This window comes from Populus nigra, chromosome 19, assembly GCF_951802175.1.
Source record: "Populus nigra chromosome 19, ddPopNigr1.1, whole genome shotgun sequence".
Lineage (NCBI taxonomy): Eukaryota > Viridiplantae > Streptophyta > Magnoliopsida > Malpighiales > Salicaceae > Populus > Populus nigra.
Genome location: NC_084870.1, coordinates 4,867,756 through 4,894,928, shown reverse-complemented (window position 1 = coordinate 4,894,928; position 27,173 = coordinate 4,867,756). Strand labels below are relative to the sequence as shown.

Below are 27,173 nucleotides of genomic sequence, written 5' to 3'. Positions count from 1 at the left end.
ATACTGATTGGAAGCTCCCAACAGTTGAAACATTACGGGCCGCTCGCAAGCTCTCAGCCGTAGTGTTGGAGAGCCCGTAAACCTAATTTTTATCAGGTCAACCAGATGATCCAATCTCCATCAACAAATCCGGATCGAATTCCGGAAGGGTCAAAGTATCGTCCCCATATCTCTCCCTCAACCGGCTATTATAGGTCTCCTGAAAATAGAAAAAAGTAATCATCATATTTAATTCAATAAAAATAATAACTTACAAAATAAAATGGTTGAACAAACATACCACGAAGTGTTGAGCAAGGTTGTCAACGAACTGTTACGCCCCTTTTTGGCGGTCTTGACTCTGAACGTGTGTCTCCACAAACAGCTCTATCGGGCTCTGCTCACGTCCAAGAGATGTAGCCTATGATGAAAAAAGATTAATTAACAACAAATTAATTTAACGATATATTTCATTTAAATTAATCTTACCATCCATTTCGCATGTGCAGCAAACGAAACGGAGCTGCCGATGTGCATTGTCACTGATCCATGAATTGGCCGATTCCGGTTGCCAGCACCGGACTGTGATCGTGTGAACCGCTCAGATGTCACATGCTCAAGATAGTGCGGCCATATATCTTCCGGGATGTATATCGATTTGCAATCCTTCCAAACCGCCACATCGTTCTAGCCTTGTAGACCCCTATCTCTCGTAGTTTTTTTTGCTTTTTTTTTGTGATTCATACCAAAAATCACGCAACCTACTTCCATAGCGAGAAATTAGAAGTTGAAACATAAATTTTTTTCTAAGAAAATCTTGTATTATTTTCGATGTTACCTAGTTGCAGTGTGATTTTCCCACACCCTCCTCACAACTTTGTCATGCGCTCTATCCCAGGAGAATTTGTGCTGTGTATAAATAATTAGATAAATAAAAATAATAATTTATTTACAATTATATTAATAAATTATTAGAAGTAAGTTGGAAATTAGAAATTAACGCCAACCTCAAATCTGTTAAACCATACATCGATTTGAGGTATCCATTCAGGATGTCTGGATACCTGACTCCATTGAAATAATGGAATCTCCATCGATGATTTAAACGTCGATGATATTACTCGGGCGACCTCAATGTTTGTGAACCTAAAAATAAATTAAATTAATGAAATATTGATTAGTTGTTCATAAATTATGTTATAATTTAAAAGAAAAAACTAAAACCTTAACAAACTTATATTGAAAGGTCGTACTTCCACTGTGCCTCGTACTTACGGATGAATTGATTCCGCTGCGAAGGCACGCCACCTCTGCGCTGTGAACCCGCACTGGAAGGGGCAGCATTGGTTGACGTTGCAGGTGGCGTAGGTGCCTCTTCTTGAGAGGCACCTAAGGATACGTCATCCTCGTTGCTAGAAGAACTAACTGAGACCATACATGAGCGACGAGCTGTGGTTTTTATTCGACACATCTATACAATTGTATACGAATAATTATATAATTAAATTCGAATGTTAAAAAAAATTCAACAGCACCTCCCCTATACTGGATACTACCCAAATCCATAAACCTGCAAATATTGACAAAAGCCACAACCAATTGACTCTATCTATACTAATATTGTATATATAAAATAATATCTATACATATAACATTCATACTAATTACAAGGTAAATTCAACATCAACAACATATTCAACATTATATAAATACATACGATGAAAAATATTCAATAAATTCAAAAAAAAACTCTAGACTAACAATTAAAAGTAATGCAAATAATTAAACACAAATCATGCAATAATGTAGTAAAAGTACTAATTATTCCAACGTATTCAATTACTTATTCTAAGGTAAATTCAACATTAACAATTATAATTCAACAAATTATTCAATTATTATGCCAATACAACAATAAAATATATTCAAAAAATTCAAAAAAAAACCTATAGACTAACAATTAAAATCAATGGAAATAATTAAACACAAATCATGCAATAATAGAGTAAAATTACTAATTATTCCAACATATTCAATTACTAATTCTAAGGTAAATTCAATATTAACAATTACAATTCAATAAATTATTCAATAATTATGCCAATACAACAATAAAATATATTCAAAAAATTCAAAAAAAAAATATAGACTTTAGGAATGAAATATACTTACCTTAATAATGTGTTTATTTCATTACTTTATCTACATTATAAAAATACACCAAAACAAAAAATATACCTAAAATAAAAATAGCTAAAATAAAAAAAAAATCCTTAAAGTAAAATGAAATAGAGGAAACACATACCTTTTAATTTGATGAAGATTCAACAATAAAACTAGTAACCTTTGCAGAAATCTTGAAGGAAATGAGAGGAAAAAAATCAAAGAAGAGGGGAAATTAAGAACGGAGGAATGAAAAAATGAACTGAAGGGGGGTCACTAGGATTTATAGGGCAGTTTTACCGACGGATTCACCGATGAAATTTAAAAAAATATTATTTTAATTTATTTCGTCGGTGACACTTTGAAAATCCGGTGGTAAATTTTGAATTTCGCACCAACATTTTTAATTACCCTCCATATTTTTCACGGTCCATCGGTAATTCCGTCGGCAACATGACGCGGTCAGAGATGCATTTAATGCACTACCCTTTGGAATTCGCACAGTCCGTCGATGATTTTATCGGTAATATTGACCCGTCGACAACTTACCTATGGAATTGAATTCGTCAGCAACATAGTCGGTGATTGTGGCATTTCAAGTAATTATTTTTGAATTCTCTGTGAAATACCGACGGAGATTATTCTGTCGGTATAAATGTCTATAATTGTGGCATTTGAAGTAATTATTTTCGAACTCTTTGTGAAATTCTGACAGATCTTATTCCATCGGTAGGGTCGTCGGCAATTGTGGCATTTCAAGTAATTATTTTTGAACTCTCTATGAAATGTCGACGGATTTTATCCCGTCAGTATTGACATCGATAATTGTGGAATTTAAAGTAATTAATGATGAACTTTTTGTGAAATGTCGACGAACCTTATTCCGTCGGTAATAGTGGCATTGTGCATGAAAGATTATCTTTGTATTGCCTATTTACCTTCCTACAAACACTTAAATGATAAACTGTACATATCACAAAATAATAACAACAATGCTTAAACAATACATAAACTTATAAAATAAACATTTCATGTTACAAAATATATCATCCATAATATATATTACATAAAAAAATGTTTTACACAGGGTTTCATTTTGATAGTTAGTTCGAATTTTCTTTTTCTTCGTCGTCAATTGAATAGTCATCACCTTCATCACAATCTTCAATATGGATATCATCATCTTCATCGACATTTGCCTGTTCGCTAGAGCTCAAAACAACATTCAACTCCTCTGCGTCAACATTAACAAGACTATCATCGAAAACATGAAAATTTGACTTTTCTTCCAAGTCAATCGAAGGAGCAACTCAATATGGTTCAACCAACTCACTAACTTGAAAGACTTCATCTCGCACACTTGTGTCTTCATTCTCATCCTGAACAAGCTCGTCACGACCCCTGGGTTTTGTTTTTAAAACGGACAACCAATCCACTATTAATCGATCCTTTCTAAAAAAAGAGGTGTATGTGTAATAAACTTGTTGACATTGCTTTGCGAAAACAAAGACATCATTTACGTTGCGGAGTCTAGCTTTTAAGTTAATTTCGACCAAACTATAGTGCGGATCAACTCTGATTTCTCTGTCAGTCGTGTCATACCAATAGCATTTGAATAAAAATACTCTATTCTGCTCGCTATGATATTGTAATTTGACGACCTCTTCTAATCTACCATAGTAGTCAACTTCTAACTCACTACTAGTCGATCCCTTAACACAAACACCGTTGTTGTATGTCTTTCTTCCATACTAGTATTTTTCAGTATGGAAAACATATCCATTGATAAAATACCCTTTATTGCACTGAACTTTTCTTTCAAGGCCCAGGCTTAGTGAAGACAATGACTTAGTAGCATTTCTTCTCATTTGATAAACCTTGTATAAAATGTACATCAATGAACAGTAAATAAGAATCATGTAATGACATGCATACAATAATTTTGCAAGTGAAAATGAGTTTGTGATAGTACTTACATGTGTTCTGAATCATGTGACAAATTGTTCATCTTGTAACTGAAAGATCTAGGATTTGATCAGTTGTGAGTTATTGAACAACAACTATTGTCGATGTTCCCTGCAAGTGGTAATGAGTGTAATATATTATAATATATAATTAACAGTATATTATTGACAAAGTTTAATTAGTATTACACATATATACACTTACTGAATAAAAGGTCTCAGCTCATCACAGTTACATAGAATGTAATTGTGTGCTTGTTTGAACTCTATTTCTGAATAGGTCATCTAATTACTGAAAAAATGCCCTATCCCTTCAACACGATCTTCTTTATACAATTTACAACTTTCTTATAATTTATTTTTCTTCATTGCTTTTTCTGCAGCTTTTCTCTACATTCAAGTTATTTATGTTTTCGTTTCCTTTTTTCCCTTTTACCTGATATCATCTAGAACATTATACCTTTTTTGGGATTGAATATTCGACACCCATATTCTATTTTATTGGTGATACTATTACTTTTCCCCATTAAGTTCCTAACTATAGTTTCTTCTCATTGGAAGGAAGAAACGAGAATAAGTAGCATAATTAACCTAGAGAATTATATATTTTATTTAATTTATAAGGCTGTTATCTACTCTGCTCAAGATTGAGTTAAAAAAACAAAAAACACGAGGCATAATTGATATAAATTGATTAAAAATATATATATACATACATTTATTGGAAGCAACGTGACAATTTTCAACTAGGAAAAAACATGGTGAGATGGATTGAGAAAAAAAGATCACCTTAATTACTTTATTAGTCAATCGGGTCAATGACATAAAACTAAGGCTTTGATTTATCTAAGCTTTTTAATGTTTTTTTAGATTAAAAAAATAGGTTAAAAGACTAAGACAAATAGATTCCAAGACAAATGCATCTATGTAACAATTTTTTTTCTCTATAAAGAGTGACACGTGACGTTGTCCTGTGTAGCTTCTAGGACACAACTAACATTCTTGAAGTTTGTATACAAACAAAAAATACGAAACACAGGACAGGAGGATCAGCTCAGCATACAACAGCTGTTTAGCTGGGAAGAAATTGGTCTGTAGGCAGCCATCTTCTCCACTAATAAATGTTATGGCGCAGACGTTTCCTGAGACAGACCAATACGCAGACTTGCTTTTCAAGGGGGAATAGTACTTCTCCACTAAAAAAAGACTTTAGCATCAGTCCTTTTATTTATTTTGTTTAAAAATTATTACTATTGACAATAGTCACAGTACAATATAATATAATATAAAAAACAAAGCATGATCCTTAAAAATAAATAAATAAACAGCGGTTAAACCCCTCGCTCCCCCAATAAAAACAGAAGAGAAGACACCAAACCTCAAAAATGGTTGGCCATACAGAAATAGAAGAAGAAGAAGACAGAACAACGACGACTCAGCAACCACTGATCTCTCTCTGTCCTCCTCCTGCGCTCTTTCTCGTGATCCACTTCCTCACTTTTTTCTACCAATTTAAGTGGGTCCGTCCCCATCTATCTCTCCTTCCATTCAAAAGCCTTACCAAATTACTATTTTAGTCATTCCTCCTCTCACCCTCTCCTTTTGACCCCTTCCATCTCCCTCATTTCCTTAAAAACTTGTGTTTTTCTTCTTCTTCTTCGTTTTTGGATTCGGAATAATGAAGTGTTTTCATTTCTCGAACGGGAAAGAAGGGAAGATGAAGACGCCCCGGTTTCGAAGGTATCCAGAGTATCCTGGGCCAGGTCCTTGAGCGTGGCGTCCAGCAGTCTTGATACAAGGCGGTCCGAGCTTGACTCAGACAGCTACTGCTACTCCTCCAGGGACTTGTCTGACTCGGTTGGGCTCTTCGAGTTACTGAGTCAGAGAAGAGCTAATGATTTGCGAGTCTTCGGTTTCTCCGAACTCAAATCCGCTACTAGGGGGTTCAGTAGAGGCTTGCTTATTGGGGAGGGAGGCTTTGGCTGCGTTTATAGAGGCGTCGTTAAAGTTCCAGCTGATCGTGAATCAGGTTCCAAGATGGATGTTGCTATAAAACAGTTGAATCGTCACGGTTTCCAGGCATGCCTTCCTTGTTATAATTGAGTAATTAACAGTGTTTAATTTAGAACTTCTAATAGTTAAATAAAAATGGGGTTTCTTTTTGCTAAATGATTAATGAAATTTGTGTGTTTTTGGATAATTTTCTTCTAGTATTACAGGGGCATAGGGAATGGATTAATGAAGTTAATTTCTTGGGTGTGGTTAAGCATCCAAATCTTGTTAAATGAGGGGGGTATTGTTTTTGCTTCTAGACAATGCATTTAAAAATCTTTAATATTTTTAATTTTTAATTATTATTTTTTTATGTTTTTATATGGTTGTGATATGTTGGTATAAAAAAAATTAAAAAAAAAACTGTTTTAATATATATAAAAAATAAACTCTAAAATCAATATCTAACTTTATCTCAAAGACGCTGGAAGAGAAAGAGATGACAGCGGCAGTGTACGAAAGAGAGAGAATATGCTTGGGTGGGACGGGTCCGAATCACAATTCACAAACAGTGTGACTAGACACAACAAGCGGATAAAGAGTCAGATCTCTGCGACGTCGTACAGATATGGTGAGGGCCTCCTTGGTCAATCTTGACCTCTTAATCTCCTTTTCCAACACTGACAGGCTAACATCACCATCCTGCACCCGTACTTGCTTTCTTATCCATCTTTTATTCTAATCTAATCCTTTTTAAGAATAATAATTTATGGAATCTTAACAAGTGGTCACTTGAGAATTTAGATGGTATTTAACTCTTATTTATTTATTTTTATCTCAAATAATATCCTCCGGTCATGTTTGTTTTTTTGGAAATTTTTATGATTCTAATTTAAAAAAAATAAATTTAAAAAAATATAGTTAGCTGTGGTTAGTTTGATTTAACTACGTGTTTGATAAAAATTATGATTGAAATTTATGTGTAGCAAAAAATATGTATAAAATGTTTGGTGAAAGTGTAGTTGTGATTGCTTTTCAAAGAGCTTTTTACTTGAAAATGCATTAAAAATATTTTTTATTTTTAAAAAATTATTTTTAATATCAACACATCAACCTGATCTGAAAACAACAAAAATATATCAATTTGAAGTAAAGAAAAAAATAAAAAATTTAATTTTTTTAAAAAACATTTTTGAAATGCAAAAACAAACAGAGTTTTATGAAACTCAATTAAAAAAGCAAATGAAAATTGTATTTCAAAATTAATTTTTTAGCGGATTTCACAGTATAAAATATAATTTGATTTGTTACCAAACACCTTGCTGCGTTTATTTGACCATAAACACTTGACCATAAACACAAAAGTTGGTGAAAAATAAACACTTGACCATAAACACAAAAGTTGGTGAAAAATAAACGCAACCCGCCATTCATCAATGAAGTGTTAAATTGATTGATTTAATGCACCATAAGAAATTATTTTATGTTTTCACAATTTAGCTACTTTTTTTATGATCATGATAATTACAAAAAAAAAATATAATTTCAATAAAAAAATTACCTCAAAGAAAAAAAAAAATTTAAGCCGTAAAAAACCATCTTTACGTGATTACAAACTAATACGCAGTTATATTTATAGTATCGCAAGTATTCTCTTATTATTACATAAACTTGAAGGGACTATAATTATAATATCTTGAAGTAACTTTATGAACAGTATGGGGACAAACCATACGGGCCCTATACTTTTGACATTTTCCTATCCTGGCCCCTTTACATTTATTTTAATTTATATGATCTCTCCGCTAAAACAATCCTTCTAATATGGTCCTTAATTTGTCATGTTTCCATCCAATTTTAAAATTACGCCTTGCCATGTCATCTGATGAGTTAGATAAAGTGGACTTTTGTCAAAAATACATTAACCAAAACTAATTCAATTTGTTGTATTTTAAGATAATTAAAAAAAATCATTAATAGTTTATAATAAAATCTTAAAAATTATCAAAAGAAAAGGAAAATTTCCCTTCTTCCTCTGTACTTGCGTAAAAAAACATGAGAAAGACACTACGCTTATAATCAATCCAGCAATGAAAAGGAAATGCTAGAAATCATTGATCGTAAATTCGTAATCTATCAAAAATCAAAACCCCAAATTACCTCATTTCATAGTTATTTCCAAATTCAACAAATCTATTCAATAAAAAGAATGCAAGAAATCATAAATTGAAAATTTTCAGACATGGAAACCCCAAACTCCTTCAAAGACGCCTTGTACAGTATAGATAGATGGTACATATTAAGTAAAGTAAAGTTATGTTTCAGGTTTTGATTTTTAAAGTTTTCAGACATGGAAACCCCAAACTCTTTCGTTAAATGCATCCACATCGCATATAGTTGTACAAATGTTTTGTTGAGTTATTGATGAACAAGAATTATTAAGTTATTGGAAATTCAAGGCGTTTAGAAATAAGATTTATGTGGTTGGATAATAGATTCATTATTTAATTCTTGTAATATGATCTATTTTTCTTAGCTAAAAAGAGTGGTAGCCTAATATAGAAAGCTAAGTACTCGTAAAAAGTCTTCTTTTATACATCATGGGACTCTCACAAGTTTAAATGAGTATCTATATAGAGAGAGAATGTGCAATGATATTTTAGGAAGAGAAGCTCTGTAAAAATATGTATATAGAGAATGAACTTTTTACCTGTATAATTAATGAGATACTTATAACCCATGAATTTTATTCTTTTATGGAGGGGATGAAAAGGCGTTCCACCCTTATAAATTAATTTTGTTCTTTTATGGATGATTCATGGGATACTGAGCTTGGGTCACATAGTTGAGCCTGTTTGGCGCCCAAAATTAGTCAAGACACATTGACTGGGCCTATGGGCGCTGGACTTCGACATGGCACCTAAGCCTATGGATAGTTGGGTCGAGGCAGGTTGTCTGGGCCCATGGTTTCTTGTTTGTATCATAAAAAGGTGATCTTAAAAACTTTCTCGGAATTATTCGAATGCTCTATACATGTGATTTAGCATAAAAGGTCTTAGAGCAACTATTCTACCCTCAACCAATGTTATTGCCATCTTAAAAAATGCTTTGGTTGGCTTTTTAGACCTAGAACAATATACTAAAAAGGCCACATGTTCTTTATGAAAGGGTAAGCTGATTTTTTATTTCTCTATTTTCATCAGTGAACTGAATTTAAGTGCACCAAATGTTAAGTCTTTAAAAAAACTAGTTAACATTTGTATGAAAGCACAAAACTCCTCATTTGATGGGTATAGACCTCCTATTAAGGTGAAATTATATAATTTGATAGTTTGTATCCTATACATGAATAGGAAGACATTATTGATTTCGAGCAAAAGAGAGAAATGGTAAACGATAGTTCTTTATTGAGCTTAGTAGTGACTCTAGATAGTTGAATGATATCGAAAAGCTTATGACATTTTCATTATTCACTAAAGCTTTATTGCCTCTTGTTTAACCATTTAATATAATCAATAGAGCTAGACTAGGCTATAATAGAATCGACTTCTTCATGCATTGAGGTTTACATTGTCATCATGCAAAGAAAGTCTATGATATATTGGGATTGACTTCTTCATATATTGAGGTTTACATGGTCATCATACAAATAAAGTCTTTCTCTGTCGATATCCAAAGTAGAATGGTGATCTTCTTCTTCTTATTGCTTTTCTTTTCTTTATAAATTAGGTCGATATATTCTTCATTCATGTTTCTTGCTGCAACACTAACTATCGACCAATTGACATGAATTAAGTAATCTGCACAACTCTAGAAACGGGTAACGAGCATGGATTTTGATAGACCAGAGCTTGAGGATGTCATTTTGGTGTTTTTAAAAAGAAGAAAGAGATATAGCGTTCTTAATTATTTTCTTATTTTAATAAGCTATAAGTTTTTAAAAGAAGATTCGAGGGTTTCATATGAAAGGGGAAGAGTTGAAGAGTTAATATCAAGATTATGATATAGTTATTGAAATTCTAAACATCACGTCTAAATGGTTAAAGCATGCTTGTTTGAAATTATTTGATTGATTGACATGTTAGACAACATTAAAGAGCTTAGTTGATTTTTTTAGGTAAGCAATGCTCATTTTTTACGTCATGGATGGTGGACTTGTTTGATCAATTCTAGTATTTAAATGACATGGGATATTCCTTCATTTGTTATAAAATAAAATAAAACTATGGAGTCATTGTTTACACTAAATTAAATATTCATGCGTCAAATAAATAAGAACATTAGTTATTCATGATCAAATAGAGAAAGAAAGGATAAAACCGATCATCATTAATAAAATCAACTAGGAATAGTTTAAATCGACTAGGGATGTTAGTAAGTGATTGACCAAGGGAATTGGAAGTCATGATCATCCACGAGAAATAAAAGATAATCTTGACCGGTAAAAGGCAATAAACCATAAAGATAAGGGTTTACATGATTGACTAGAAGATCAAGTCAGGCTTTGTATAATGGTCTATGTAGCATATTATATTGGTAAAAATCACAAGATAGTTAGTAATCATATGACTTCTATGTAGGAGAAGTGTTGATTAGGATATAAACTATATTATAATTCATGTTCTGAATCCTAGTTACTATGAATAATTTTTATAGAGTTAAGAATTGCAGTTCAAGTATGATTTGAACCTTGTACTAGTATGAATAGATCATCTAATTACTGAAAAAGATACCATATCCCTTCAACACGATCTTCTTTATGCGATTTACAACTTTCTTATAATTTATTTTCCCTCGTTGCTTTTCCTGCAACTTTTCTCTACATTCAAGTTATTTACATTTTCGTTTCCCTTTCACTTTTTTACTTGATATCATGTAGAACAATAGTTCTTTCTTGGGATTGAATATTGGACATTCATATTTTATTTAATTTGCGATGCTGCTACTTTTCTCCATTTAAAATTAAATTCTTAACTATAGTTTTTCTTCATTGGAAAGAAGAAATGAGAATAAACAGCATAATTAATTAATAGAATTATATATTTTATTTAATTTACGAGGTTGCTACCTACCTTCTCAAAAGCAACATTTTAATTAAAGACATGGTTGATCTTTCTTCTTCTTCATATCTTTCTTTCTTTACAACAACAACCCATTGGCTCTTGAAATTGTCCTCCATGTTAAAATTGTACGGCTGCGCAAAATGGAGTCGGTCTATATACAGGATGGTGCATTTTAGCCATCGAAAATCAAAGGTGCGTCCCATCCTAGAAAACATTATATTATTATTATTATTGATTGGACAGTAAAGAAATTCTCATTTCAATTTGTACATCAATTAAGATTAAACTATATATTTTTTTAAAAATTTAATGTGGATGTTCAAGCTAATTTTTGTATATTTTAATTAATTTTATAAATCCTAAAATTAACGATAAATCTCTTAGTTTAATCTATTTTTTTTATATTAACCAGTATTGTAAGAGAAATTTAAAAGATTGTGACAATGGCGGTACTCTAAAGAAAGAAACGTTTAAACTCCACAGTAATAGTGGTAGGTTATAAAATTAATACTTCTTACTCATTTAAGCGAGGAATTAACTCAAGATGTACATAAAAAAAATAAAAAAATAAAAATAAAAAACTCTTTTTATTTATAGTTTTAAAATTCAATGGTAGAGTCGACCTGGTATAAAGCCAGGAAGCATCGAACTCCAAATTTTTTTAATAAAAAATCAAAAGACGTTATTTAAACTAAACCTTTTTTAAAAAAAAAATTAATGAGTTAAAAGAAAGCCTATAAGTCTAAAAACGGCAATTAGGTGTTTGACATTTCAATTTTGGAATAGAATTGCTTTGTTTATTTTTACATTTTAAAAGTATTTTTAAAAAATTTTAATTTTTTTTATTTTTTTATTTTAAATTAATATTTTTTTTATTTTTAGATCATCCATTAATATCAAAAATAATTTTTAAAAAATATATATTTTTAAATAAAAATCACTTTAAAAAATAACAACATTTCCAAATAAAATCTAAATATAACACCGATTTCCATTAAAGTTAACACCCATCAATTAAATTTTATCAATAGCCATACTTAATTGAAATCTTAACCAGTTATTTTTCCACACTTGAGCTCATAATTTTGACGTTGGAATCGGAGAGAGAGACCCATCTTGTTTCGAACTCAAAATATCAAAGATTTGATGTCTATTTAACATGAATTTTGACTTTAATTCATAATTCAAAAATCATTTTTATAAATATCTTGTGATAAAAATAAGTTAAAATTGTTAGGGTGTGAGTAAAAAATTATATCTTTAAAGTAAAAAATATTGATTTTATATGTATGTTTTGTGTTTTGTAGAAACAACATCATCAAAGTAAAAAATAAATAACAATTCTAAAACAATTTAAAGTGTTCCAACCAAAATAAATTTAGAAATATATTTGATAAAAACCGACTTATTTTTTTAAAAAAAATAAATGTGGTATAAATCATAATTTATAAATTAAAAGTTAAAAATCTGAACTTTTGATCAAAATTTATAACATAAAGAAATATAATTTCTATAGATAATACTTGTAACTTTTTTTAATTAAAAAAGAGTAATTTAAATCAATTCATAAAATCCATAAAAAAAAAATAACTTTAATTGTCCATTTCGAAAGTACAGTGGATCCAAGATGGACCACCGGATGTATCAAAACCAAAACCAATGAAGGACTTTAGCTTCAGTCCTTTTATTTATTTTGTTTAAAAATTATTGCTATTGATAATACAATATAATACAATATAATATAAAAAACAAAGCATGATCCTTAAAAATAAATAAATAAAAAAATAAACAGCGGTTAAACCCCTCACTCAACTAATAAAAAGAGAAGAGAAGACACCAAACCTCAAAAATGGTTGGCCATACAGAAATAGAAGAAGAAGAAGACAGAACAACGACGACTCAGCAACCACTGATCTCTCTCTGTCCTCCTCCTGCGCTCTTTCTCGTGATCCACTTCCTCACTTTTTTCTACCATTTTAATTGGGTCCGTCCCCATCTATCTCTCCTTCCCTTCAAAAGCCTTACCAAATTACTATTTTAGCCATTCCTCCTCTCACCCTCTCCTTTTGACCCCTTCCATCTCCCTCATTTCCTTAAAAACTTGTGTTTTTCTTTTTTTTCTTTTCTTTTTTGGATTCGGAATCATGAAGTGTTTTCATTTCTCAAACGGGGAAAGAAGGGAAGATGAAGACGCCCCGGTTTCGAAGGTATCCAGAGTATCCTGGGCCAGGTCCTTGAGCGTGGCGTCCAGCAGTCTTGATACAAGGCGGTCCGAGCTTGACTCAGACAGCTACTGCTACTCCTCTAGGGACTTGTCTGACTCGGTTGGGCTCTTCGAGTTACTGAGTCAGAGAAGAGCTAATGATTTGCGAGTCTTCGGTTTCTCCGAACTCAAATCTGCTACTAGGGGCTTCAGTAGAGGCTTGCTTATTGGGGAGGGAGGCTTTGGTTGCGTTTATAGAGGCGTCGTTAAAGTTCCAGCTGATCGTGAATCAGGTTCCAAGATGGATGTTGCTATAAAACAGTTGAATCGTCACGGTTTCCAGGCATGCCTTCCTTGTTATAATTGAGTAATTAACAGTGTTTAATTTCGAACTTCATAGTTAAATAAAAATGGGGTTTCTTTTTGCTAAATGATTAATGAAATTTGTGTGTTTTTGGATAATTTTCTTCTAGTATTACAGGGGCATAGGGAATGGATTAATGAAGTTAATTTCTTGGGTGTGGTTAAGCATCCAAATCTTGTTAAATTATTGGGGTATTGTGCTGAAGATGATGAAAGAGGGATTCAAAGGCTTTTGGTTTATGAGCTTATGCATAATAAAAGCTTAGAAGACCATTTATTAGCGAGGGTATTACCCACAACTCTTCCGTGGATGACAAGATTAAAAATTGCCCAAGATGCAGCTCGCGGGTTGGCTTACCTTCATGAAGAAATGGACTTTCAGGTATTATATATATAATGTTGTGTTGCTTTGGTTATAGAATCGTAAACCTTTCAAAGCCTTTTTCTTTTTCTTTTTTCTCTGTTTGCCATGCTCAAATTACTGTCTATCCGTGAATTGAGTTTTTTTTTTTTTAATCTGTTGGTGTTTTTAAAATTTACAATAATGGGAATTCATGCTTTCTATAGATTTTCGTTATTTATGAAATTTGGATGTGATCCTTGCTAATTGACAATTCTAGAGATTTTCCCTCGAGTTCTGTCAGGTGTCTGCCGTGGTTTGTAATGTATTGCATTGTTTTCTCAGCTGTTTGTGTGCTTATGGTTTGCCATGCATTGGAACAGCTAATATTCCGAGATTTTAAAGCGTCTAATGTTCTACTAGACGAGGACTTCAATGCAAAGCTCTCGGACTTCGGACTGGCTAGACAGGGACCTCCTGAAGGACTCGGTCATGTTTCAACATCAGTAAGTAGTTCCTTCCTCTTCCATGTTCTTTTTTTTAAAAAAAAAAAAAAAAACCTGGTTGAGTATTTAAGATGAATCAGTTCAAACAAGAAAGATAAATAAATAAGAGATTTGCAGATGGAAAGACATTGATTTTATGTAGATTTTGTTGATGAAACTTGATGATATGAGAATAATATCAAGAGCATCCCGGTCTTTCACTGTATTTTCATGCCTGTTCCTGTTTGAAAGGTTTTGATCACACATGGAGAAATACATTAGTGTTATTGTATTGCACCATTGTACCTAGTTAATATCATACAAGTGGAAATTTTGTAATGTTGTTGGTGGTTATATCTTCTAGCAGATTTATACCTGCTCAAGTGCCATTAATACACTAGTTTATAGAATTTGAGTTGATCTCTACAAAAGCAGCATGCCTCTTCTTTTTTTTAACTAATCCTATAATTTTACTGTTAAGCAGAACTAGTTACTCTCTAATTATGCATTATAATTACATTTTTAAAGGTTGTGGGCACAGTGGGTTATGCAGCTCCAGAGTATGTTCAGACTGGCAGGCTTACTGCTAAGAGTGATGTATGGAGCTTTGGGGTGGTTATGTATGAGCTTATAACAGGAAGGCGAGCAGTTGAGAGAAACCTGCCTCGGGGTGAGCAAAAGCTCTTGGAATGGGTAAAACCATTTGTATCCGATTCAAAGAAGTTCCACCTTATCGTAGACCCACGACTGGAAGGACAGTGTTGCATCAAATCAGCTCAGAAACTAGCAGCCTTGGCAAACAGATGTCTAGCAAAGCAGCCCAAGTCCCGCCCTAAAATGAGTGAGGCAGTAGAGATATTGGGAAACATAATCAGTGAGACTTCATCTCAAGATGAAGGGATCCCTGAACCTGTCTCTGAAATTGAGGAAGTTAAGGAAGAGGCCACTGGGGAGACGGGGGCCGAGTCTACCAAACCGGGGAACAGTTACCGGAAAAAAGTTTTCTACATAAGAGAAATGGTCAGCTTGAGAAATAGATCCACTGGGAAATTAGATTGGAGAAACTGGACGCCACGATTGGTTAGAACTTAGAACTTCGAGATAAGATTTCAGTTTCTACCAGTAAATAGAAATATGCACACGTCCTAACTCCCTAGGAGAATGGCAAATGAATGGGGGGTAAATAACAAGGTGAATATTTCACATGCAATCCAAACAATAGGAAGGGCAATGATCATCTTTTTATTTTTGCAAGATGGCTGTAATATAGGTTTGTCGTGCCTTCAAAGCTGCGTGGCATGCATGTGATATTGCAAGGCACAAATTCACATCTCCTCTGAAGGATGTAGTTTTGCCCAAAGATGGATGGTGATATCTGATGCACTATGGTCTATGAGGTTTCTATTTTCCATTTCCTTGGCTTTCCTTGTCTTCTCGTGTGAGAACTGATTTGGGATCCTCTGGCAGAGCTACTCTTGCGTATTTTCTAGAGAGGCTCTAAATGTGACTGCACTCTGCAGAATTACTATCTGGCTGATCGGCCGGTTTCATTCCTCCCGCACCATCAAGCCCGCTTCTCCCCGGTCCCCAACCTGGTCCGCTACCATGTATAAAAAAACTTTTTCAAATTTGCGGATCATTGTTATTTGTCTCTTCATTGTCGCATCAAGCATGACATTTTCATTTTATCTCCCCAGATAAACACACATTTATATTATTTCCCGATAACTTGATCAAATACATTAGCTTGAACCCACTCCTCCCAACTACATTAGACAACTCCCTGATCTGGTGAGCATGTCTAGTCTGATCGTAGGCATTGACGAAAGACATGCAGCATGGTTTCCTCAATGAGCACATATAGCTGCCAATCATTTAGCTTGCTGTTTATTAGAGAAATAAGTACTTACACATCAGATTTTCCGCTTCAGGAATGGGCAATTGCACAGTAGCACAAGTAACCTGGAAGGGTGACACAGAGCTACATTGATCTCACAACATCTTGCATAATATATGGCGCAATCTAGCCATCCGTTGGTGCGCTTTGTTAGGGTGTCAAGAACATGGGCCCCGTGATCATCATTAAAACAGATTTTCCACAACCTTGAAATTCAGGGCTCTCATGCACTATCTGATATTGCCATGTTGGACTAACTGTTGCACAGCTCAAAAATCAAAAGCTTCATGGACTTTAACCACATAGCAATAGTATCCACGTGTGCCCCCTTGTTTTTCCCCCCAACTTTCCTAGTGAAGTCTAAGGTGTGGTTGACATGATTATCTTCAACTTTCCATTCTCTCCTTTTTTCTTCACTTCTCCAGGTGTATTCTATAATGCTTGCCAAAATTCAGATTTTTTTCCAAATTTTAGCCATACTTTGCACAGCATGAGTGCATTAACTATGTGATTTGGTTATATGGCTACCGAATTCGATAATAATGTTATCATATGATCCGATTGCTATATTACAGAATTAAATAATACGATGGAGTGTTTTTTGTTGCAGAACTAGGGGAAAATCTCGCGCTTAATTCTGCAAAAAGCCGGGAAAAAAAAAAAAGAGCAACGCTTTCCCTTTTCTGTTAAGGCATTGTACAAGTCACGAGAAATACAACGGTGCATTCACAGCTTTTGAACTGGCACATAATCACAGCTTAGATGAAGTGATCCACCGAACATTAAACATATCTTAGCTTCTCTGTTTTCTTTAAAAAAAAAAATCAAACGACCGACTGCAACACATCTAAAGGTATTGTTGACAGATCCATATGGAAAGGAAAAAAAGGAATACTAACATTAAATACATCACGTACAACAAGCCAGGCTGGGATAAGGAAACGGGAGCTAACTATATATGGTCCCAAAGCTCTTGCCTCTCTCAGATTCTCAACTCCGAAGCCGTTTCCAAGTGCTGCAATCTAAAAGACAAGCATCATCGAAAGCACTCCTCTTCCAGGCCGACCTGGAAATTTGTCAGCAGGACTTTGAATACATTAGCCAAAACAAGAAACTATACAATCATTGGATGAATATACGTGAGCTGGTGCCAAGGTCCCCACGTGAGTTGCAAAACTGCCAGCACTGTATTAAGAAATGAAAAGATGCTGCTGTAGTCAAGTTCCATGATTCTATTTCACGCATAAAGCGGGGATGCAGAGGGCCGAGGATATGCAGCAATACTCCCTCCACCAGTTGCATCATTGGCACTTCGTCTACGTATTCGGGGCTTGTTGCCCACATGGCCATTGGCAGTACCAGTTTCTTTGGAATCCTGGAGCTGCTCCAATGCTGTCACAACCTCATCCATAGTTGGTCGAAACTTGGTTTCTATGGATAGGCAACGTAGCGCAAGGGTAGAGACCTTATAGGCAACATCCATTGAATACTGACCTTCAAGACGACTATCTAGGATGCGAAAGATCTTGCGTTTGTTTGCTAGATAGGGTTTAGCCCATTCCACAAGATTGTGCTCTCCAGATGGGCGATTTTTATCAACTGCTCTCCTGCCAGATAACATTTCTAGCAAAACAACTCCAAAGCTATAGACATCACTCTTGGTAGTTAGATGCCCTAGTTAGGAAAGAAGAGTGGCCATCAGAAATGAGTAAAAAACAATGGCCTAAATTGACAGAAAAGTATTAGACAGGACAATTATAATTAAGCTCTGGGAAAATGCATCTGAATTTGATTAATACCTGTAGCTAGATATTCTGGAGCAGCATAACCATAGGTCCCCATAACCCTGGTAGATACATGACTCTTGTCACCAGTCGGCCCATCTTTGGCCAGCCCAAAATCAGAAAGTTTTGCATTGTATTTCTGAAAAAATAATGCAAAAGAAATTCTTAGAAGCACAGATAGAATGTGAAAAGATTTTCTGAAATCGTCAAATAAAACCATATCATGGGGTATGAAAATCTGCTTCACCCATCGCCCATACCGAATCAAGCAGAATGTTAGAAGTCTTGAAGTCCCTATATATCACTTTCGTTTCAGCACTATGAAGAAATGCAAGACCCTTTGCAGCACCAAGAGAAACCTTCATTCGGAGGTTCCAAGAAAGTGGTTGGAAATAAGAACCTCCTGGGGCAGCAACAGTTTAAAGGTGTAAATTTCAAATTATTGGTAACATCCATTTTGGCTAAAAAATTTCGAGATAAAACAAGAATAACTCACTTCTAAATAAATGATTTTCCAAACTGCCTCGAGGCATAAATTCATACACCAAGAGTCGGTGTTCATCCTCTAAGCAATAGCCAATCAGCTTCACAAGGTGAGGATTATAGAGCTGCCCCAGATAATTTACTTCCGCCTACAGTAAAAGCACGGGATAAGTGAGCCTCTAAACCCGAAACTAGAATAAACTTGGCTTAATTATGTACCCCAAATAGGAAATAACTTGCTGAAATTTGGAGTTACCAGCATAATGGATTTTATTGATATCCAACTCTACAGTCACAATTTTAATTGTTTCTGACTCCAGAAAATATCCCCGCTTAATACAGAAGTGAAAGGAACGAGAAAATGAACTCACCAGCCACTCCTTGTGACCTTGGAAACCATCTTGGTTAAGCCTTTTCACCGCAATAACCATTCCAGTTCCAGGCTTGGCAGCAGCAAATGTTTGCTCATCAATCCATCCCTTAAAAACTGAACCAAAACCACCTTCTCCTAGGACACTATCAGGACGGAAATTCCTGGTGGCCATCTTGAGATCAGAAAAATTGAAGCTCTTCAGATTAGAGGATTGCAAGATCTCACCCTCACTCCGAGGAGTGGGTGGCACTGAAAGAGATGAGACCTTGCTACTCGTACTGCTCAGATCAGTCCCATATGTGCTAACATTCTTTGAACTCAACCCTGCATCTCAAGTTAAAATATAAACTCTACATAAATTGATTGCCGCCACCATATCACTAAACAATTTCCAGTGCTACTTTTAGTAAAACAACAAGTGACATTACTTATGTAAAGATAAAGCCTTGATTGAGCTGATCATTTTGCCTATACTGAAGTGAACCTGAAAAGCCTTTAAGATTCTATCTCCATTTATTTTCATGTTATTTGCCAGCAACCCAAACAGACCCCGTTGACAAATCGGGAACACAAAACTTGTCCAATTTCACAGAATTAAAGTTCTCAACAAAACTATACGAACCCAAAAATAGTAAAAACCTAGTTATCCAAAAAAATAAAAAAATCAATTCCACTTCCAAGCGAACATACCACATTTGGATTCAAAACCCACACTTCATTTTAGCTCAAACCAACTCACCTTTCAGAAAATAATTAATTATATTCAGAACCTGATCAGGTAATGAATGGAAAACCAACAGTAACCTAATCAAGTAAAAAAAGGGGGGGCACAAAAATATTGAGGGAAATCAAACTTAAAAAAGAAAAAGCCATAACCACTGAAGCAAGAAACATATATGCTCGTGGGGTTCAATAGAAAAACAGTGAGAATTAGAGAGAATACCTGTGCTGCATGAGCTCTCAGCTTTAATTTGGGCACTCAAGCAAATCCCCATCAAAATTAAATCAAGAACCCAAGCTAGCTACCCTTTTGAAACTTCTCTGCCTTCCTACAGATCAATCAAATCAAAGACTTGAGCTTTACAAACATTGAAAGGAACGATGTTTCGAAAGTACAGCAAAAGGAGCAGATCTAGGTTTGAAAACAAAACACACAAAAAATACTCCTTTTTTCAAACAAAAGCACCCTTTTTTTGCAAAAAAGAAAGAAAAATCAGAGAAAGAAAAGCACCAATCAAAGAGCAACTTTTGTTTCTAAATAAAAAACTAAAAGCTAACCCATAAACCAGAACATAGAGAACAAAACAGCCCACCTCTTGTTTTCTTAACTCAGCAACTTGTTTTAGTGGAGAAAAGAGGGAGAGGGAGAGGGTGAGTTGACCAGGTCGGAGCTAAGCTCTTTAGTGTTTGATTGGTAGGAGGCAATAAGAAAGGATAGAGGGATAGCATTAATGGCGGGCTGGTCCCGCTTTTAAGCACAACGTTATGTTAAGTTTGTCTTGCCATCTTGTTCACGCATTCATGGGGGAAAAATTACAGGTTTTGTTATATATAAAAGTTTTAAAAATTCAATAATACTGTAATTATATAATTATAGTAAGATATTTAAAATATTCCATTTCTACCATTTAAATGTCTAACTATCAAAAAAACTATTATAATCTTTATATTAGAAAATTAAAAATAAAAATAAACTAGAAAAACTACGGTAAAAAAAACTAAAATAGTACAATAATGTAGTGATTTAAAAACATAAAATTAACTGGAAAATACTTATTTTTCTCAAAAAAATACTGAAATGCTTTTCATTCTTTTTTCCTATTTATTTATTTCTCTAACTCTAGGAGTGGGATACAGTTGAGAGTAAGGTCAGAGAAGATAAGCCTTTAAAGGGAGGCTGCTCCCTACCAATACCATTCAAGGATCAACTCTCAGCCATTGGATTCTGTTTCTCTGACTGAATCCTACAGTCCACAGACAGCTAAGCTTGTGCTGCTTACTGTAGCTGGCTTGGCTTGGCTTGGCATGGCTTTGTATACATGCAGCGGCTTTGGAATTCAGCAGCAGCCTCTCACTGTATCAGTCAGCGGCACTTTCACTGGCTACTCGCCTCTTTCTTTCTTTGGATTTATTTATTTTATTTTATTATTAATGGAATGGAATCGTACAATATCTAGTCAATATTTAACAAGTACAGGATATCAGAGGAGATCATGGATTAATCAGCATATAATCAAGCAAACAATTAAAATTAATTATCTGTTAAGTTAAATCTTAATTATTTAACCCCTGTAGTCAATTATTAATGCAACTCTCTTTTCTAGATAAACTCTTGCTGCACTAGCAATCATTAGCTATGTTTTTTTTTAAATAGTGTTTAATTATTATTTCAAAACCGAGAAGATATAAATAGAAATAATTTGGATAAAAAATAAATCTTTTTAAAAAATTTTATTTTAAAGTAATATAAATTCACTCTAAAATTAAAACATATTTTTATATGTATTTATTTATTTATTTATAGCCAGGGTTTGGCAATAATCACCATGATTCGTTTTGCGTTGTGTTGTGCATATTCTAGAATCTTAATAAAATATATTAGCAATCATCTAGGTAGTGGCCCAATAATAAGATTGGAATCAAGAGATTTGCACTCTCTGTGATCTCAGGTTCGAGCCATATGGTTGCTCATATGATGGTCACTGGAGGCTTATATGGTCGTTAACTTCAGGATCTATAAGATTAGTCGAGGTGCGTGTAATCTAATCCGGACACCCATGTTAAACTAAAAAGAAAAATATTAACACATTTATTCATAAATTTTATACGTTGAGGCTTTATCGGGAAGAAAAAGAAAAGAAAATTTAGAGGTTCTGGTTCGTGAAAGAAGGCACGATGATGGTTCCTTGGTCACGTGCAAGGCACCCCGTGACGATATGGGTGAAATGCAAGTTGCGCACCAAAACAAGCGTCCACAGCACAAGTTGGTTTCTTTGCTTCTTTGGTTCATGTCCGCCATGTGATGTTAAAGCTTCACAGTTTTGCACGGACCATATCTAACATAGATTTGTTTTTTCGGGCTTGTTTATTTTTATATTATAAAAATATTTAAGAAAAAAAATTGATTTGATTTGATTTCATTCTTTCACTTTAATTTAATTTTTTAAAATTTTTAAATTATTTTAATATACTGATATTAAAAATATATTTTACAAAATAATTGTTACTACAATGAGCTCTGTTTACAACCGCGTATGGATACAGAAATTTAAACATTTCGAATAAAAAAAAGAAATAAAGAAAGAAAATTGCGGAAAGTAGTTGAATCAGATCAACATAGACTTTGCCAAGTTATGTACACTACGTGCCAAGTTTTTCTTGTTCCTTTGATGTATTTGTTATTGCCATACAAGGAGTTTTTAAAAAAACATATTTAAAAATATATTAAAATAATTTTTTTATAGGAATACATTGAAACCATTTAAAATTACTAAAAACCATTAAATTTATTTTATTTTTAAGTTAAACACATTATGTTTCAAACGTAATATAGAACAAACATTCTTTTTCTTGTTATTGAAAATAACAAAAAACTAACGAGGAAAGAGTTTTTAATCTACCTCTCTTCATACAACACTAATAAAAATAATAGTGTTTTTTTCTTGTAGTTATTTTTTTTTTATCTTAATATATTATTCAATATTATATTTATTACATATTGGACATCATAATATTTTTCAAACTACTTTTTATAAAGTTATTATATATTCACGATCCAAACCACAAGTTTAACAAGTTAACTTACTTGACTCAAGTTTTTTTCTTTTTATTTTAGTTGATTTTTTTTTATTTTATCCTTGAACATTGAGTTGATTGAGAATTAAACTTCGTAATTTGATTTGGTCTGCTTTCTATGAGATTACCCCCATCTCATGACTCGGTCAAGGGTTTGGCAAGTTAACCCCGGTTGACTCGAGTCATTTTTTGTGTCATTTTTTTTTAAAAAATCAATTTTTATTTTTTAACACTAAGCTGATTAAGAATTGAGTTTCATAACTTGTTTTAATCTGTTTTTTGTTGGGCTATCATGGTCTCATGACCCGGGTCGCAAGTTTGAAAGATTAACCTAAGTTGATTCATGTTATTTTCTTGGATCCTTTTGTAATTATTCCTTTTTAGTTTCATATTTCAGTATTAGATTTATGAGAAATTAGGTTTTGTAATTTATTTTAATTTATTTTTTACGAGATTATTATGATCTCATAACTTAGTATGTAAATTGATAAGTTAATCAAAATCGATTCAATGTATTATTGTCTTAATGTTTATTAAAAAATATCAACTTAAATATTTATTTTAAGTTAAAATATATTTTAATTAGTCATTTAATTTGATTTTAAACATTTCAACATGATCGAGTTATTTCAAATTAAATTTGTTTTAGAAGAAATATTAGTATAGGTTAAACATATATTTCTTACGTTATATATAAAAAAAGAATCAAACTCGTGACAAATGTTGGCGAAGGATCTAGTACAATCTATATTAAGGAATAATCTCCCGTGCACGGCGGTCCTTCTAACTTTAATTAATACGTTGACAGTGTAATTTTAGTTTCTATATCAAATTGAAGCCGAGAGTCACATTTCCGTCCTTCTTTCAGAACCACGGGAAGGTTTTTTAAATCCAACCCTTCAAAAAAAGATTTAATATCATATAAAAGTACATTAAATAAAATAAAATTTCATGAGATGGTCCTTGGATTTTTTTTTAGTGAGATTACTTACAATAATTATTCATATCAGTGATTATATTTAAAAAATTATCATTGGTGATCGTTTAAGAGGAGTTTGGGAAATATTCCCTAAAAATTCAAATTTTTTACTAAAAATTAATTTTTTTTTTGTGTTTTGAATTATTTTAATATGTTGATATTAAAAATAATTTTTTTAAAATAAAAAATATCATTCTAATATATTTCGGCATAAAAAACAACCATAACTACATTTTTTAAAGTTATAGATGTATAATGTGTCCCTACATTGCAAAAATTGGTGTTGCACCATCATATATGGTAATATTTTTTTTGTTTTGTAGAATAATAAAAAAAACATATAATTTCTTAAATATTTTTTATTCATAGGTGAAAAGCTCTCGGAGTGAAATTTAAATACATTACATATTATACATTTTGTGGAGGAGTTCTAGATTATTTTATTCAATGAATTGTGTTTTGTTAAAAAAATAAAATTAATTTATCTTTATTAAAAAATAAACACAGCTTGTTCAGGAGTGTGATTGCGGTTGTTTTTCAAAATGTTTTTCATGCCGTAATGTATTAAAATGATGTTTTTTTATTTTAAAAAAATTATTTTTGAGATCTGTATTAAAACGATTCAAAATACATAAAAAAATAATTTTTAATAAAAAAATTAAAACTTTTAAAAAATACAGTTTGCACCGTATTGCAAATTCTATTAAAATCATGAGAGATTTTTTTTCAAAAAAAACATATATTGGTTGAAAATGCACACTTGTTTTTTTAATTGATTGGAGAAAGTTCTTTGTACAAATATAATAATTTAAATATTATATGAATTGTACGGAACCTAAAAAAGGGCAAGCAGAGAATGGTAAAGAAGTGATCCTTTCTGTTTTTCCTCTCTATAGATGCAATTATAAACTTACGCTCTACCTCGCACGTGTTGTGCTGTGATGAAATATCGCACGCAGGAACTATACAGAGCCCTTTATGGTTTAGAGGACGTCTTTCCAAGGCTGTGATTAAGAAAGACCGTCTTTCATGGAAACTTCCACCTTTTGAAGATGGCAATGGGTAGAAATATTTTGCCTTCATATACTAGTCATGCGCCAGCTTCTTCACGAGTCAACTTAATTTTATTTTTGGTCAATGCTAAAAAAATATATAAATATTGTCAATACATTCAATACCATTAAAAAAACTTATTTTAACCTTTTATATTTATATATATATATATATATATATATATATATATATATATATATATATCTGAAAATACAAAAATTATAGAGACCTAGATTAAGTGATTATTGAGCTTAAATTAATGAAAATTAATTAAAAATAAAAAACCAACCTCAATTAAAAAAATCTTTTTATTGTTATAATTGTACTAACCGATAACTTTCTCTCTTTTTTCCTGTAATATGATGATCTCCTTCCGATACCATTTGGAATTGTGTTTTAAACAATGTTCTTGGAAAAATGAATTTTTTTTGTATAAAATTAATATTTTTAATATTTTTTTATTATTTTGATATGCTAATATTAAAAATAATTTTAAAATAATAATAATAAGATATTATTATTATATAGTTTTGGGTAAATATATTTTTAAAAAATAACCGATATTATACATTCAAATACCCAGTCTGTAGCGTCTATTGCAAGCCTAAAAGCATCCCGCAGTGACAATCACTTCATAAATGTATTGTGACCATGTGAATTGCCAAGGCATGGCATTGTCGTTTTGCTTGCATGGGATTTGTTTTTATATCAGGGAGTTTTCATGCATTGAAACTAACTCTGAATACAACAAAAATACGAGATTCTGAGTTTTTTTTGTTTTAAAAATATAAATATAAATATAAATAAATTATCATATAAAAATATATTATCTATAATGTCACATAATGTTTTTAATTGGAAAACTCTTAGGGTGAATCTTGTAATAAAAAATCTGGAACCAAATAAGCTGGCGAGTGGTGACGTGCCTAACGAGGGACTTTGCGGGTGTAATCCAAAACTTCACTTTTGCAAACAAAAATTAGTGACGTGTGAGTTGATGTATGGCTTGCGTTGCGTACGCTAAGTATACGGTCAACGACAGGCCCTGGACCATGGTCAGTGCTGTAGCCTCCATTATCACTAAAATTAAAAATAAATAATAAAGAAAGAAAGAATGACGTGTAGAAGCTTCCATGAAATAATTTTATAAACAAGTAGGCTACTTTTAAAACATGCTAATAAAGTAATTAATACAGCAACAATATATACAATAATACAAAGCTTAGTTGTAATTATCCAATTTATTTGACTTTTCAGCTGAAAAGTCTTGCTAAATAATAGGACCCATTTGGACCGGCTCCGCTCTTAAGCTGCGTTAACTATAATTAGCGTCTTAAGTCACCCTTTGGGAAGAGATTATTATAGATCGAATCAAAATCTATAGTAACTTTGGTGTTTAAACTTGTATAGATATAACTAGATAGGTAATCTACGCTGAATTTTTATTTTATTATGATAAAAAAGAACGGTCCAATTAATTTTGCAAATTTGCAACGACTACTATATTATTTGAAAAGGACAATTTCACCCTAAATTGCAAGCTTTATCAATTTCTTTGTCAAGTGTTGATATGTAATTTCAGTGTTCTAATGAACGATAAAATGTGTTTAGGGTCAAAAATACATCACTTATGCCTTCTAGATTTTTTGTGAGTAGTATGTGGCTTGCATGTTGAAGTGGAATTTCTTTTTAGCAATGTTATTAAATTTAACAAAGTTTGTTAAATTAACATGGTAATTTATGGTTTTTGCTTCTAAATCAAGCCAGTTTTCAAAGTAAATTAGTCAGGATTTGATCCAATGTGATATAGTAGACTTTACAAACTAGTATGTTCAGCAAAAAAATGACTTTACTTAATAAAAAATAATGTTGATTTAATGTTTTTTTTAAATTAAAATGATGTTTTAGATTGACACATGTTAAACTAGGTTAACTCACTCAACCTATAGCTTAAATCATGGACTTAACCATGTTTAGTAATCATGTTTTTGTAATATAAATTTATATAAATATAAATTTATAGGAGAGACAACGGGTATTGTGATAAAAAAAAAACATAGAAAATTGTTGACTCTTGGGCTAAGAGGATAGGGGTGGCATGCCTCACTAACCAAAAAAATAAAAGCCATCACATGTCTAGTTTTTTAATTTTTAAAATATATCATCTATTTTTTTTTATTTTTTTAAAAACAAAATAAATAATGCATTATTTGTTAGCGGCCATCATAGAGATGGTCAAAAAACCAAATTGAGTTTT

At 32.4% G+C, this 27,173-nt stretch overlaps 3 protein-coding genes across 3 annotated transcripts; 2 read left to right on the top strand and 1 right to left on the bottom strand.

Moving 5' to 3' along the window:
• The first annotated feature begins 5,491 nt into the window (after nucleotides 1-5,491).
• On the top strand, nucleotides 5,492-6,394 carry LOC133680110 (serine/threonine-protein kinase PCRK1-like). The gene is made up of 3 exons (XM_062102933.1): nucleotides 5,492-5,564; nucleotides 5,791-6,185; nucleotides 6,326-6,394. Exons 1-3 carry the CDS (start codon nucleotides 5,492-5,494, stop codon nucleotides 6,392-6,394), a joined length of 537 nt encoding a protein of 178 aa, XP_061958917.1.
• Nucleotides 6,395-12,972: 6,578 nt separating this feature from the next.
• On the top strand, nucleotides 12,973-16,290 carry LOC133679741 (serine/threonine-protein kinase PCRK1-like). Its single transcript, XM_062102428.1, has 4 exons — nucleotides 12,973-13,699; nucleotides 13,838-14,109; nucleotides 14,451-14,573; nucleotides 15,081-16,290. The coding sequence occupies exons 1-4, from the start codon at nucleotides 13,306-13,308 to the stop codon at nucleotides 15,642-15,644; spliced, it is 1,353 nt and encodes a 450-aa protein (XP_061958412.1). The 5' UTR covers nucleotides 12,973-13,305; the 3' UTR covers nucleotides 15,645-16,290.
• Nucleotides 16,291-17,104: 814 nt separating this feature from the next.
• On the bottom strand, nucleotides 17,105-20,618 carry LOC133679740 (probable serine/threonine-protein kinase PBL9). Its single transcript, XM_062102427.1, has 7 exons — nucleotides 20,403-20,618; nucleotides 20,033-20,138; nucleotides 19,088-19,413; nucleotides 18,730-18,865; nucleotides 18,494-18,636; nucleotides 18,249-18,372; nucleotides 17,105-18,123 (listed from the first exon to the last, which is right to left on the bottom strand). The coding sequence occupies exons 2-7, from the start codon at nucleotides 20,082-20,084 to the stop codon at nucleotides 17,687-17,689; spliced, it is 1,218 nt and encodes a 405-aa protein (XP_061958411.1). The 5' UTR covers nucleotides 20,085-20,138; nucleotides 20,403-20,618; the 3' UTR covers nucleotides 17,105-17,686.
• Nucleotides 20,619-27,173: the final 6,555 nt, after the last annotated feature.